Raw genomic sequence first — 15,710 nt, 5'->3', positions numbered from 1 at the left:
CAACAATGTGATTATATTACCCCAAAACTGCACTTTATACAGACTTCTGCAGTAGAACGAATAAGGATTCTTGTCACAATCTAAAGACATTTATTATATATGTAAATAACATTCAACTCAGTCACATCTTTCTATTACTAACAGTTTATGCGATAATAAATTTGATGGGCTTAAAGTGTCATCAGACTCCTTGTTCTTCTACACCAGGTGTCTGAAACCTTAAACAGTCGAAGAGCCATTTGGACCCGTTTCCCACAGACAACACTGGGAGCCACAAAACCTGGACGGGCGTGGCCAACTCGACATCACTCACTCTCATCCAGTCACATGGCCACCACCCCAACCCTGGCTACCCAGGTTTTGTAGCTCCAGGTATTTTCTTTTCTCTGGGTGTATCTCTCTGTGTGTATCTCTCTCTTTTTCTTTCTCCTGTCTTTCTCTCTCTCCTCTCTCCCTAACATCTCTCTTTCTCCCTCTCTGTCTCTTTCAACACGTGACAAAGAAGTTTCATTAGTACAACTTTTTCAGGATCCAAACTGAAATAAATGCATGTTAATATACTGTACAAAATTTCACTGTTTTCATAAAGATAACACAGCCATATAAAGAAGAAAAAATGCAATTGGCAAACACTCTGCAGTTTAAAAGATAAAAAAATATTGTTAATGTATAATAGAAAGAAAGTTGCACATTGCCAGATCTATAAATAATTTAAGTATCCAGTAAAGTCAGTACACCAACTAGTCTGAAGGTCCTTCTGGACTGTGCTCTCCAAGGGTGACTGGATTAAAATGTCATCCAGGTAGCACTGCACATGTATTGGGATGGCACGTAAATATGCTGCTAAGGCTGCCAACACCTTCGTAAAGACCCGGGGGGCTGATGAAAGCCCAAAGGGCATGGCCCTGTCCTGGTAATGTTGCCCGGAGTAGTAGAAACAAAGGAAGCACTGGTGCAGTTGACAAACCCAGATATGAAGGTAGGCCTCTGTCAAGTCAATAAGTGTGAGGAAGTCACCCACCCGAATGCTCTCCAGAATTGTCTGGAGTGACTGCATTTTAAAACACTTGTAAATTAGGTGCTTATTGAGTCTCTTTAGATCTAGAATCGCTCTCCAACCTCCTGAGGCCTTTGGAATAATGAAGAGACTGGAATAAAATCCCCAAATAGCTTATCCCCTCGAACCAGGGCAGAAGCATGTTTTCACTTGCGCCTGCCATCAGCCTGCCAGTTTTTAATCCAGAACATTCTCCATGCAGCCACCAATGAGGCTATGGCTTTTGCTGCAAACCTGGCTCCACTGAGCATGGCATTCACAGTGAACTCTGCCGCAGCCACCAATTTCTTGATATCCTGATGTGCTCGTACATCAGTGACTGGGAGCCGATCCTGAAGCTGGCAGAGCCACCATAGAGGCACCCTGGTAAAAAAGGAGGCTGCCGTTGAAGCCTTGACAGCCCACACAGCTGCCTAATGGGCTCTCTGGAGCGATTGCTCAATTCTGTTATCCTCTGCCTTCAGGACTTCCTCCAAGTCCATTGGTGCCAAGGATGCTGAAGACAAAGCAGCCACCGGGCCATCTACCAGCAGCACCTGAAGGGTCCTGGTCGTTCCGGACCCATATTATAAAATCGGCTGTCATTTGAAGACAGAATGGGTGCTAACCCTGGTGAACCTAGTTGTTTGTGGACAACACAAAGGAGAATGCAACTCTCATTGGCTGCCTCCTGTGCCTCTTTTTTTAGGGACTTGATCCCTCTTCATTACTTTTCTTTGCTTTTCCAGCAAGGTATTTGTATACCTGATTACCTTCATATCCTTTCCCTGGATTTTTTCCTTTGACACTAATGCAAGAAAACCTCTTCTCCCTTCTTAATTGCTTTGATACTGTAATGATGAAAGCAAAGAAGATAACTTGTTCCTTTATTTCACTTTTTTTTATTCCATGGCAACTTTGCGGCAAGCAAACTTTGATCATTCAACTTCACAGAAATAAAGAAACATTCAATGAAGCTACATAGCTTTATTTCAAGATTCCCATCTTGCAATTTAAAAAATTAGGAATAAAAAAAAATGTGTAGTATTATAAGCAAGGATTAGAAAAGCAAGGGATGATATTTCACTCAGCTGTGCAGACACCAAAAGGGTGCTCCTTAAAAGATGCAAAGGTTAAATGAAACAGTGAGCTTCTGCAGGAGATGGGAAAACCGAGGCAAGGAAAATTAATTGGTTTATTTATTGATTTAAAAAAATTAGATGGCCGCTTATTCCCTCATAGTGACTCTCAGTGGCTTACAAGCAAATAATAACACAATACAGAATATAAAGTAAATAAATAATAATCTCCCACTCACCTCCCAGTGACAACATACAGTCAAATGAGCCATTTGATAGGTTCAATCCCACTCTGAGTTCCCCAGGCTCACTGGCAAAATCAAGTCTTCGGTGTCTTACAAAAGATTGTCAAAGCAGCTATCAATGGATCAACATGATAATTTTAAAAGTGTAGCTGCTAATTTGCAGAGAACATAACAGCCCAGAACAAAATGGCTGCCAAGCATAATGACCACCTGCTGGAGGGAAGGGGGCATGCCTGGCACAATAGGGAATCATATTTGGGGCTCTCACAAAGATTAGAAAGAAGTACTGAAGAAGTATTTTGAGTAGCCTAGAAGAGGAAAAATATAGTTGAAGCAGAGCAAAACTTCAAAACATGAGCTATGGATGCATATGTGATCAGCTGAGAATGGATGGAGAATGATGATATCCATTCCTGCACCCAAGATATGGTAGTTGGCCAGACTGATAATAGAAGCGAAGAATATGGATAAGCATAAGCAATTTCACCAAAAATAGTTGCTTGTAGAAGATACTGCCCATGGTGCCACAATATTTTGCAAATTAATGACACTCATGATTCAGCAAGGAACTGACTCAGTTAGAGAACAAGTGATCAGTGTTTACCAGTAATGAATATTTTGAGTAGATTGACAATAGTTTCCAAGACCCCTATCACTACAATAATTTGCTTTAAATAAGTGGCTTAGGTAGTTGAAATGGCAAAGCCCTCAAAGATATGTCTTACTCCAGTTATTTTAAGCACCTTTTTTGGTAGCAAGTTATGGTTTTCTTCTATCCTGAGCGTAAGAAGTCCTACGCACAGAAAATCTTGGAAGAAAGCCAGTGTTATCTTCAAAAAGACAGAATAGCATGGCCTTGCTTCTGGCCTAATTCAATGCAATTCAGGTTGAGAGCTTGTATACTGTACAGGGGTGGGATTCTACCGGTTCTGACCGGTTCTATAGAACCCCTTGTTAACTTTCTAAGCAGTTCAGTTGTTTTTAATCACCCTTATTACATTCTTGGCAGATAGCCTGGACTTACTGTCTCCGAAGGAGGTGGGGGTTTCTTAAAGGGGAAGGGTTGTTTTAAGCTTTTTACACTGCTGTTGGGAGGAAATACTCCCCTGGAAATACTTCTTCTTGGCTAGCTAGAAAGATTGACATTCAAACGTGAGTTTACATACCCTTTCTGAGTTTTGGTCTAAAACTGTTTTTTGGTGAAGTTTAATTCTGGTCTTGGTGATAATCCTGTGTTTATTGATGGGATAATTTTCCCTATTCAGCTTTGTTTGGAAGGAAAAGGTTAATCTCTGTTCCTGAAAAGAAACTGGTTTGAGAAATCTGCTAGTTCCTGTGTCTATTTGTTCTGGTAATTGGTTTAACAAGCAACAGCTACTGTTGTGATTTAACTATTTGTATTGTGTTTGAATTTTTTCCTGCCTCACGGTTTCTTTTTCTATCTGGGGAGGGGGTCTTCCTTCACTGCTTTAGTGGCATCTGGCACTGTCCTTTTGGGGTGTACTTCCAAGAGGCAGGATACAAGCTTGGCACTGATTTTTTACTGCCTTTCTGGGGGGCATGTGACCTTTCTTTAAATCTGGATGATTTCCTTAGGGTATCTTGTGAGATGAGTGAGACTAGCTGGTATCTCTAAGTGGTGCAAATGGATCTAAGAATTTTGCTTCTCCTGGGTGTGCTCTTTCTGGGGAGCTTCAATGACCTCTCTGCTAAAGGGTTTCACTTTATGAGCAAGAGTTGGCTGCTGATAGTTATCATTGCATTTTAACTATTTTGATTCCTCAAGGTGCTCTGGCACCCTGCCTGATTTGTAACTCTGGCTTGCAGGTATTTTTAATCTAATTATTGATATTTAGGGCAGCTTTTTGCAAGCTAAGAAGCTTTTTGTATTTTTGTACAGGTAATCCTTGACTTACAACAGTTTATTTAGTGACCATTCAAAGTTACAATGGCACTGAAAAAAGTGACTTATGACCATTTTTCACACTTACGACCATTGCAGTATCTCCACTGTCATGAGAGGCCAGGTGAGGAGAAACACCCCTTGACATGAGTGATGTCAAGTTGGCCACACCCACCCAGTCACATGACCACCAAGCCACACCCATCAACTGAGCCATGCCCACAGAACCGGTTGTTAAAAATTTGAATCCCACCCCTGATACTGTACATACATTAAAATAGAAATACATACATATAAAGAGACAGTTTGATGTAGTGGCTAAGGTGATGAATTAGAAACCAAGAGACCATGAATTCTGATCCTCTCTTAGGCATGAAAACCAGTTAGGTAATTTTGAATCAATTGCTTGTTCCCTCAGCCCATCTTATGTAACTGGGTTATTATGGGCAGTTGTGCCATCCTGTATTGTGCAATATAAAGGTGGGATATAGATACAATATTTATTTGTTTGTTTGTTTGTTTGGAGTTTCATGGCCACCCATCTCAGCAAGTGACTCTGGATAGCGTGCATCACAAATATGTAAATAAAACAAAAGAATATCAATATTCAGAAATATTGAATTATTTGAAGTACCTCAACATCTCACAACCTGACTTTCAAGAAACTATGGAAAATAACTGCAACAATGTCCTTTAATAGTCATTGTTAATATTAAAGAATAAAAAGAAATTTGCATTACTGCTGAGAAATGTATTCAATAGCATAATGTATGCAAATCTATTTTACTATTAGTTCTAAGCAATTTGTTCATGACGGTAAATTATCCTATACACTTGAAATTTATCACTTGAAATTTATCAGTCTCCTAAACCAATCCCCAATCTAATAGTGTCCAAGCACTGTTTTCAAAGTAGAATTAGTGAAAGTAGAATATGAGAAATGGCTGGAAATATATATATCAAAAATGCCAATTAAACTGAATAAAATCGGGTCAGAAAATGATTTTGTTTTTTATATAAAATTATGGTATGAAAATTAAAAATTAACTAATTGGGAGGATGTTGCTAGTTATTAACAAATATCTTGTGAAGTGATTATATCTTTCTGAAAACAACATCACTTTTCACAAAATACAGTCACATCATTTGCATAATGGCATAATTATATAAATGGCAGCAGAATTTGGTCTATTATGTGCAAGTCCATTATACTGAGGTCCAGTAAATTTGAAATTTCACTCTATGAAACTTTAACTATAAAGCTATTTTTAAGATATCCATGGTAGTTCACTAATTGCATAAAATATCTATCAAACATTAGAATAAAATATATAAAATGTTAGCTTACCTATTCAGTGCAAAGGCATAGTGAAATTTGATATTGTGCTGATCTGCCAAATCACAAGTTGGGAGCATTTCCAATGTCTCCACTAGTTTCACCATAGCATTATAATCCTAGCAGTAGCAAAGGATAATAAAATATTTATAAACAAAATTCATGCATCAAACGTTTATCCTTTTTCTACTTTGCAAATATGGCCATGACCAACAACTCCTAAAATATTTTTTTAAGTCAAGTTTTTTATTTATTTATATATAAGCATTTTGAATACAGTGTATTGTCCAGGTTAAGGTCTTTCCTCCCACTCCCAAGGGAGAACTCCAGCCCAGGGTGGCAGCCTGGTCCCTATGAGAGCGATGACCCAATGGTAAGTGAGGCCATCTACCCCTTCACCATGCCCAAAAGACTCGTAGTGCCAAAATTCAGGAACCAGGGGGCTGTGGATACCTTAATACAGGGGTCGCCAACCTTTTGGACCTCAGGCACCACCAAACTCATAATTTTAAATCCCAGGGATCACTAACAGGTTCAGTGGGCATGGCCTAATTTGTGGGTGTGGCTTGGTGGACATGTGACTGACTGGGCATGGCTTGTATGCAGATATAAATATTTATATAAATATTGAATTTTTTACAAAAAAAGAGCAACTTTTACCCAAAATCAGGCAGAGCAGGCAGGTAGATTAAGTTGCTCACAGAATCACAGATTCATTCAGAGATCTAGCTATCTGCATTCCGCTAGCTCAGTCTGTCACATAAAATTTGTTTGCAAGCAAACTCACAAAATTAACTCATAACACACCATGTACGTAAATATTGAATTTTTTTATAAAACGAAGAGCAACTTTTACCCAAAACCAGGCAAAGCAGGCAGGCAGATTGAGTTGCTCACAGAATCATTCAGTGATCTATCCATCTGCCATTGGCTAGCTCAGTATATCACATAAAATTTGCTTGCCATGAGTCTGCACTGAATAATAGAACCTTCAGCCCTAAGGGAGGTTCGGCTGTGCTTAAAAGCAGAGCCGAAGATCTAAAGACTAGCTAGAAAGCAATCCAACCATTTCCTGCTTCCTAGCTAATCTAAATCTCCTGGCACAGCAAGAACAGCTAATGGTCATGAAAAAAAAGAAAAGAAAATAGCAACTTAGCAGGCAAGTTTGCCGGGTAAGGAGAGTGGGCAGGGAGGGTTCCCATGGGCCATGTGGGCAGTGCAGCCTTGTGTTTCTGTGCAGCATAGATTAATTGTTTTGGGGGTAAGATTTTTCTGCGGCCTACCAAAATTTTCTCGCGGACCACCAGTTGGCAACCACTGCCTTAATAGAGCCAGGCTGTACCTGCTGCCTAATCAGTTTGTAGACAGTTCTAAAACTGGGAATCAGAGCTAAAAAGTTACCCCGTTCCATGAGGTTTGAGCAGGTCAACAGTTCACCGATAGGGAAAGTCCCCACTACGCTCCTTACCAAACCAATAATAATAGAGATGGGTCGGTTCTGGGAAATCATCCGTTTTGTAGTGGCAGCAAAAATGACAGAGGCCATAATTCTGGGTGGGAAAGGGAGGGAAGAAAGATGAGGCTAGGGGTATGTCCCCTCCTTCTTCCTAGCAGACCTGAAGGGGGAGCTGTCCAGAACCTGAGTGACACTAAGTGAGGTAAGCAGCTGAAGACTGCATCAGAGAGCCACCAGCCCCCCACAACATCCCCAGGGAATAACAGGACCTAGCAGAAGTTTTTAGTGAGCAGAATGTGATACACTACCCCCTCACCAGCCTACTGACTGCACCATCAAGATCCTGCCCAGTGCTAAACTGTCCAAGCCAAAGCTATATTCTATGACCCCTAGAGAAATGAAAGAACTAAGGGAATACATCAATAAGAACCTGGCCAGATGATTCATATAGCTGGCAAAGTCATGAGTTTGCACCAGTATTGTTTAAAGAAAAGATGGAATAATATTATGTGTAGACTTTAGGGGGATTAATGTCATATGCGTGGAAAATGTGTACCCACTTCCCCTATTGAACGACATGCTGGCCCACTTGGCAAAAGGAAAAATATTTACCAAATTAGATCTGCAAGAGACATACTACTGGGTGTGGATTAAAGAGGGGGATGAGTGGAAAACAGCATTCAACTGCCCGCTAGGACCTCCAGGGAGTCCCTGCTATGTTCATGCAATTGATCAATGAAGTACTACACAAGCACCTGTACATGGGGGTCCTTGTGTACTTAGATGACATTCTCATTTTTACTGAGACCATGGAGGAGCACATTAAATTGGTTCGTGAGGTGCTCAAGAAGCTCCTAGCAGCGAACCTGTATGCCAAACTGTCCAAGTGCAAATTCCACAAGACCAGACTATACTATCTAGGATACCTAGTATCCAGTGAGGAGATTGAAATGGACCCAGGGAAAGTCAAGGCCATCCTGGATTAGCAATCCCCTCGAACCCACAAGTAACTCCAAACCTTTCTTGAGTTTGCAACCAACAGTGTATCTCCTCTTTTGCTGAGATTGCCCTCCCAATCACTGAACTACTAAGAACAGGAGAGGGAGGGGTTAACCCTGACTAAGTCAGCTCCTACAATGGACACTCAAATGCCAAGCAGTTTTTGAGACCCTCAAAAGACTCTTTGCCGAAGAGCCAAAACTTAAGCACCTGGACCTAGAACAGCTATTCATCATTCCGGCAGATGCCAGTGACATGGCAGTGGCCACAGTTCTCCTTCAAAAAAATGTGGAGGAGGACTTGTAGTCATGTGCATACATCTCCCACATGCTCACTGAGACTGAAAGGAGATGGGCAGTATGGGAGAAGGAAGCTTACGCAGTATGCTGGGCATTGCTTATATGGCAACACTTCCTTGAATGAGGCACAATGCCTTTGGAAGTATGGACTGATCATAAAAATCTGGAGGCACTTAGGACCCCATGGAAACTGTTGCCTAAGCAAGTCTGGTGGGCACAATACTTCAATTATTTACACTTCATATTGAAGTACATTCCAGGAGGAAAAAATCTTTCAGCTGATGCACTGTCACAAATGCCACAATACAATAGTAAATGCAAGGATTCCATGCCATGATTCCTCCCACCTCAGACAGCGATGCAAGTCCTAACCTGGCAGCAGGCACAAAAAGGGTGAGCCACAGAGGGGGGAGTCTGACTCAGAAACTTAAAGCTGAACTGCTATCCGATCCTTGATATAGGAACAACAGGGGGCTGCTAACCTCCAGAGAAGGACTGGCCTGGAAGAGCTCAAAACTGTATGTCCCTAACACCCTCCACCTTCAAGTGCTCAAGAAAAGCCATGATGTGAAGCAAGCTGGACACTTCAGGTTCAGGATTTTGGAATTAATGCTATCTTTGCTTTTGGTAACAAGTCATTGGTGTGACTCTCCTAGATGGATGATCTTCTCTCAAATCTATATGTAACTGGCAGAAAGTCAGAAGTGAAATTTAAAAAGTAACCTTTTAGATAATATCTTTGTAAGGGCAATAGATATGCAATATATATGCCGAAGGTCAGTCAGATTGCATAACAACTATTTATATGATTCACTTCCTCAACTTCAATTTAAGCCTGATGAATATCATACAGAAAGATACAAAATATTTCAGGAAAAGCAGTTTTCAACTTAAAATAGATGTTCTTAAAGGGGAGAATTAAGATGAGAAACATCCATTTCATAAATGGGCAAATTCTGCATTTTCAGGTAAAGGTAACATACCTGGATATCTCTATAGGATAGGAGTAAATTTATCACAATGTCAGAAGTCAGGACTTCAGTATTATCCATACGAAGTTTAATCCTAGCCAGTTCTTTTGCAAGTTCTTCTCCTTGATATTTCTCTCTAGCTTTTCTGATGTCATTTAACAGACTTTCCTTATAATATGTACTAAGGAATTAAACACAATAGGAACACAAAGTTATTTAACAGATATCTGGCTTATTAAAGTATAAAACACTGAAACCACAGACTCTGCTTTCTCTGCAGGATGTTTATACCTTAATGCAATTTATACCTCAGAAAGTTGTTGATGAATATCTTCTGAACATAAATAAGGAATGTTATGAATGGAGAGATCCCATGTTTCTGTCTAATTATAATAAAAACTCAGTTCAAAATTCAAACTGAGCCTGGAAATCCACAACCCTGTCTTCTTGCTATCTTGACTAGTCAAGGCAACTAACAAAAACAAAGCAAAACAACATAACAATTTGAAAATTAAAATTAACAATAAAATAAATACTAAAATCATGAAACAATTCAAATCATAGTGAGGAGGTCTTTATAGTTTTACTAAAAGAACGAATGGTACTCCCAAAGGTGCTCCCAAAGAATCTCCACAGACAGAATGGGACACACAAAATTCCATAGCATGGCAGAAACAAGTATCTAACAGGAAAACAAAAGTGGGCTATCTCTTCAAAAGAGCCTATTGATCTTAACACTCAGTCAGGTGCATAACAGGATAATGGTCCCTTACATGATTAGGTCCTAGTCCATTTAGGACATTAAAGGTTTACATCAATTTCTTAAGGTATGCCTAGTAGGTAGCCAGCAATCTGTATACAGGTAGTCTTCAACTTACAACAGTTTATTTAATGTCAGTTTGAAGTTACAATGACACTGAAAAAGTGACTTATGACAATTTTATGTATTTACAACTGTTCCAGCATCTTCAGGGTCACATGATCAAAAATCAGCTGCTTAGCAACTGCCTAGCAACTGGGATGTATTTATGACAGTTGCAGTGTCATGGGGTCATGTAATCACCTTTTGTGACCTTCGGATGAGCAAAGTCAATGGCGAAGCGAGATTCATGACAACTGTATTACTGACTTAACTGCAGTGATTCACTGAACAACTGTGGCAAGAAAGGTCTCAGAAAGGGGCAAAATTCACTTAACAACTTTCTCACTTAGCAACAGAGTTTTTGGCTCAATTGTGGTTGTAAGTTGAGGACTATCTGTACCCTTGGTATACTTTGTTTAAAAAATAAACAGTTTTAAACATTTTTTAATATAACATTTCTTTTGAAAGTTACATTATGCAAACCACTTTAATCTTTTTAATTGCTTTTATAAATTCCTTCCAATGAGGAAGAAGAAAGAGTTCAAACAAACTCTGGACCTGCAAGTAGAATGAACTATGACTATCATTAAGTGTTGTACGTTATGATTCTTGATTCTTAACGAATGTATCTTTTCTTTATACTGAGAGTATTTACACCAAAACAAATTCCTTGTGTGTCCAATCACACTGGGCCAATGAAGTATTCTATGTTCTATTCTTGTCTCTAGCCCTGATTCTATGCCATTAAGTACTGAAGTTTCATTTATTGTATCCAATCAATATGAGCTTTTAGCAGCCTTGGAAGTGGAGTCAGAATTGGAGAAAAGAAATTATAAGCTTCTCGCTCTTCAGATGCTACTTTCAATGTCTTATTCTAAAAGCAGAGTTTGAAGTTTTCTTTCTTTATGCACACTTCTACAACTGGGACAGATCACCAGTTCTGATTTCACTTATTAATATTTTTAAATATATTTCCATGTTACTAACGTTAGTTTATTAGAACAGTTGCATAAGAAAGATACAACTTGGAGCAAATTAAAAACACACTAATGCAGTAGGCAGAGAAATATTGTGATTGCAGAACATCTTGGAGCTTTGTTTTAAAAGAAAAAAAATAGAAAAAGAAATGATTAATAAAACCATTAAAGAGCGATAGATTACCCTGAAGTGATATGAATATCCTTGAGGAGGCTTATAAACTTGTCCATTAGTGGAACGCAGAGTGGGCCTAAGATGGTATCCCAATTAGATTGGATGTACTCAGATGCTCTCCGCTGGGCATCACTTTCACAACAAAAATAATCATCGCATGATGATATAGTGTATGGAATGAAGTGATAGTTGCCACTTGAAGCCTGAGGACAATAAATTAAAATATTGCGTATTAAAAAGAAAGCACAACAAAGATATAGAAATACAATTTTTAAAGTTTCTCTGAATTTTATGCAAAATACAATCAGCTTTCATCCATATAACAAAAGACCATGTAACAAGACATGACTGCCTATGCGGGAAAATTCCACAATTTTAAATTTAGTTTTGTAAACATGGATTAAATAAGGCCTTGATTTAGTCTACAAAGTGAAATATTTCCTCTAGGGTTACTGCAAAGAGGAAGCCTATGATATTTTTATAGGAATCTATGTAATCTTTAAATGGAATTCTTCACTCTTCTAAATCCAATGAAGCTAGTATACAGGTAATGCTTCTCATATAGTTTGCTTTATAGCAGGAGTCCCCAATCCCTGGGCCACAGAAGGGGTGGGCAAGTGCATGCACATCCCCAATCTGCATGAGCAATGGACAGGTGCGGGCACTCCAATTTGCATGAGCAGCATGCAGGGGTGCACTCCCCTCATGAAATGGAACTGCGCGCATGCACAGAACCATCCCCTCTCCCCCCCCCCAATCTGCAAAGCCGGAAAGATTGGGGAACTCTGCTGTAAAGTGATATGAAAAACTATGCACAAATAGTTTCAATACAATGAGAAGCTTCTCCAAATACAGCACTACAAACAATTAAATATGTAATGGTGTAAATGCTGAACTATTGTTTCACCCTTCATTTTGATCCTAAAATTCTTCCTACTATTGCTAAGAAAAGGTATTTAAAATAACATAGGCAACTCGGAAAGAAAGCAAGTTTGTCACACTGAGGTTTAATCCACATTAAATGTTAAATTCTCAATTGGTAATTGAAAAAGGCCACATGGTCTTTTTTTTTTAACGGTTCCCAAATGGGATTTATTGCCATTTGTCTTCTGATGACTAATGTGTCACAGTGCTGAGGTTATAGACCCATAGCCTTACATTCTTTTACCTGGACAGTTCACAGTTGAAACTGTGATTGAACTCGTCTACATGCTGTAAAATCAATGCCTTTTCATCATACAAGTTTCTGATTCTATGATTAGTCATTAGCCAGCAAGAAAAATAATCCATTCATTATCTCATTCTCCATGAATGGACACAACTTTTTAAAACTCCCTCTGAATTGGGGATATCAGTCATCTGATGGAAGTGAATTACATACCGGTAGTTTTACCAATTATATCTTTTATCTGTTTTCAAAATTGCTGAGACCAGGAAGAACACCTCTATATTGTGTCATTTAAGGCCTTTAAAGTAAAACAAAACAAAACCCTGCACATGCTATATTTTTTCCATATAGGGAAGATATACTATGTATACCTTTTTACTCATTTTGGTTACCCTTTTTGTTACTGTAGATATAAAAAGTCTGAATTGTTCCAGAACAGTATATCATAGCAACTCCAGGGAAAGGGAGGTACCATACTAGTAACAAATGCCTTAGCTTCAAAGATGGTCGGATCAAAAACACATCAATAGGCCCTTTTCTTCCTCCTGTTTCCCTCTCTATTACTATACTATCCCAGGATCTAATCCAGGGGTGTCCAACCTTGGCAACGTTAAGACTTGTGGACTTCAACTCCCAGAATTCCTCAGCCAGCAAAGCTGGCTGAGGAATTCTGGGAGTTGAAGTCCACAAGTCTTAACGTTGCCAAGGTTGGACACCCCTGATCTAATCCTTCCTGTGGGGCTAGAATGATTTGTGAACAACTAACCACAAGCCATTATATAGAGGAAGTGTCCAGTGGTGGGATTCAAATAATTTAACAACCAGTTCTCTGCCCTAATGACTGGCTGGGTAGGTGTGGCTAGGTGGTCATGTGACTGAGTGGGCAGGGACAACTCAACATCACTGCACTAAGTGTACATGCCCAAACATTGTTATTACATTAAAAGCATACATTATGATACATGACAAAGAAAGTTCTTTGGAGAAGCAAACACTCACATATTATACAATGACCTCCAACTTAGAAATAAAAATATTTCTCATTAAATCACCAAATGGGGTCTTCAGTAAGAGAAGAGGGACCTGCTTATATGCACCTCCAACTTTTGCCTGGATGAAGGCAAAGAAAGGCGCATTCAAAAGAGCAAAGGCCATTACACCAAGGAGAGGAAAAGGAGAGAAGCCACGGAAGGCAGAGGGCTGCTAAGTTAGGGTTAGAGTTAGGGTTAAGCTGAGCCCATCCACCCGCCAGGAGTGCATTGGCAATCGCTCACCTGGCTGTCATGACCACATTGTAAAGGCCAGGGCCTTTCCGCCGCCAGCCTGCAAAGGCTGCAGGCTCCTGCTCCCGGAGCCGCTCTCTGGCAGGTGGCTGTTCCTCCCAGTTTGGGGCCAAAGGTTAGCTGGGAAACCTTTTTAGACTTTGACTCTGGTGCTGTATCCTGATTAAACAGGATATTTTATTATTTACTATTTAAATTTTAGGGCTGCCCAACTCCACCGCAACTCCAGGCAGTGTGAAATCACAAGAAGTGTAAAAGAAAACAACCTAGGCACTTAGACCAGCCTTTTAGCCCAAAGCTACAGTTGCATCCAATTCTGGGGAGGACATTTTAAGAAGGAAATTAAGAAACTGAAGCATGTCCATAGGGGGATCAACCAAGTTGGTAAGTGCCCTGAAGGGGAAGTTTTTTCACGGAATGGTTGAAAGCTTTGGTTTTATCTAGCCTAGAGATATGTAGGGAGATACATTTCAAGCACTTGAAGGTGAATATGGTGAATCCTTGCTTGGACTTTGGGACTGAGAGGAAGGGAAGCAGTAGGAGGGATATCCTGGCTTCCAAGATGCTAGGATTCCCAACTGCAGAGCTTGCTTGCCTCTATTCCCAGCCCTCTCCATGGTGCAAAACAACAGCAACAAAAGAAGCTGCAGTAGAGGCTTCTGCGGTGTCATGCGGCTCTCCTGGGGAGGTAAGAGAGGGAGAGAGAGGCTGCCTGGCCTCCTGCTCTTCCTCACTGGCCAGGCAGCTGGAGCATACACAGGGATTCTAGCGTTTAAAGCTTTTTGTGCCAGCAAGGAAGAGTTTGGGGCAACAAGTCAAAGGACTTTCCCAGTTTCGGAATCCATGCGGGGTCTGGCTATCTTTCAAAAGCCCATGTCAGCAGTTTTCCCCAATGAACAACACTTCCATTAATAATTCCCCATATAGAAAGTCCTGATCTGCTGAACAAACCTGTCTGCCATTCCACATATTAAAGTTACCCTTTAATCTAGTTCTCGCTGGCTTCTTGCTTGTTTTGTAAGATTAACTTTCTCTCTGGCCAGGTAGCCTCTCTCTCCCCCTCTCCTACCTCCCTGGGAGAGCTGCATGATGCCATGGAAAGAAGCCACCCTGGGTGACTGCCTTGCTTGCACACCTGGCATCACACTCTCCCGGCACAGGGAAGCAGTTGAAGTGGCACTATGGTGACTTCCGGTGGCTGCCAGCCAGAGAGCGACTCTGGGAGCAGCAGCAGGAGCCCACAGCCTCAGAAGGCCAGTGATGGAAAGGCCCTGGAGCTCAGCTTCAGGGCACAGAAGGAGGGTGTGTGTTGGGCTGCTTCTTCTCTCTGGGGCTTCCTCGCAGAGAGGAAAGCAGGAGGAGCATTGTGTGAGCTAGCCAACCTAGTCTGAGCCCGCTGGGGAACTCCTGGCCAGTCCCCCGTGAAGAAATGATCGCCTCTGGCCCCATGTCACCCAGAGAGGCTGGCGGGCAAGGCCAGTTGGCGAGGGTTCTGTGTCCACAAAGAGGCTGGGTAGGTGCCTTCTTCCATTCCCTGTTTTGGGCAGTTTTAGAAAGAAAGGGCAGGGAACTTCAAGCCAGGCGCGCCTTGCAGCCTCCGCCTCGCCCACCCATTGACAACTCTGGGCTAGGCAGCAGTTCGGCTTTCCCAGCTGGCTGCAACCTCCAATCCCCACCTGCCCTGCCCTGCCCTTCCTTCTGCAGCTGGTGTCAGAGAGAAAAGTGAGCCAGGCTGACCCACTGCCGCCCAGCTCCCTCCCTAAGCCTGCATCTCACTCCCACCTGACTCTCCACAGCTGCTGGGTTTCAACTGCCACAGCTGGCAGCAGATAGGGTGGCCAGGGACTCTGAGGTTGTGCTGCTCATATTGCCCCTCCACCAACCAGCCCTCCGCCCAGTCAAGTTATGGAATAGCCAGGCC

At 41.1% G+C, this 15,710-nt stretch overlaps 1 protein-coding gene across 2 annotated transcripts in view; it reads right to left on the bottom strand.

Moving 5' to 3' along the window:
- MAP3K15 (mitogen-activated protein kinase kinase kinase 15) overlaps positions 1-15,710 on the bottom strand; it is a 111,199-nt gene that overhangs the window by 74,624 nt on the left and 20,865 nt on the right. For both annotated transcript variants that reach the window (XM_026674934.2, XM_087966950.1), the window contains 3 exons: positions 11,348-11,541; positions 9,337-9,505; positions 5,612-5,718 (listed from right to left, as the gene is read on the bottom strand). In XM_026674934.2, the coding sequence (XP_026530719.2) occupies positions 5,612-5,718; positions 9,337-9,505; positions 11,348-11,541 (470 nt within the window). The remainder of the gene's footprint in view (positions 1-5,611; positions 5,719-9,336; positions 9,506-11,347; positions 11,542-15,710) is intronic.

Source organism: Notechis scutatus, chromosome 5 (assembly GCF_049901735.1).
Source record: "Notechis scutatus isolate UNSWTSFEM ecotype Mainland chromosome 5, rNotScu1.2, whole genome shotgun sequence".
Classification (NCBI taxonomy): Eukaryota; Metazoa; Chordata; class Lepidosauria; order Squamata; family Elapidae; genus Notechis; species Notechis scutatus.
This window is presented reverse-complemented; position numbering and strand designations above follow the sequence as displayed.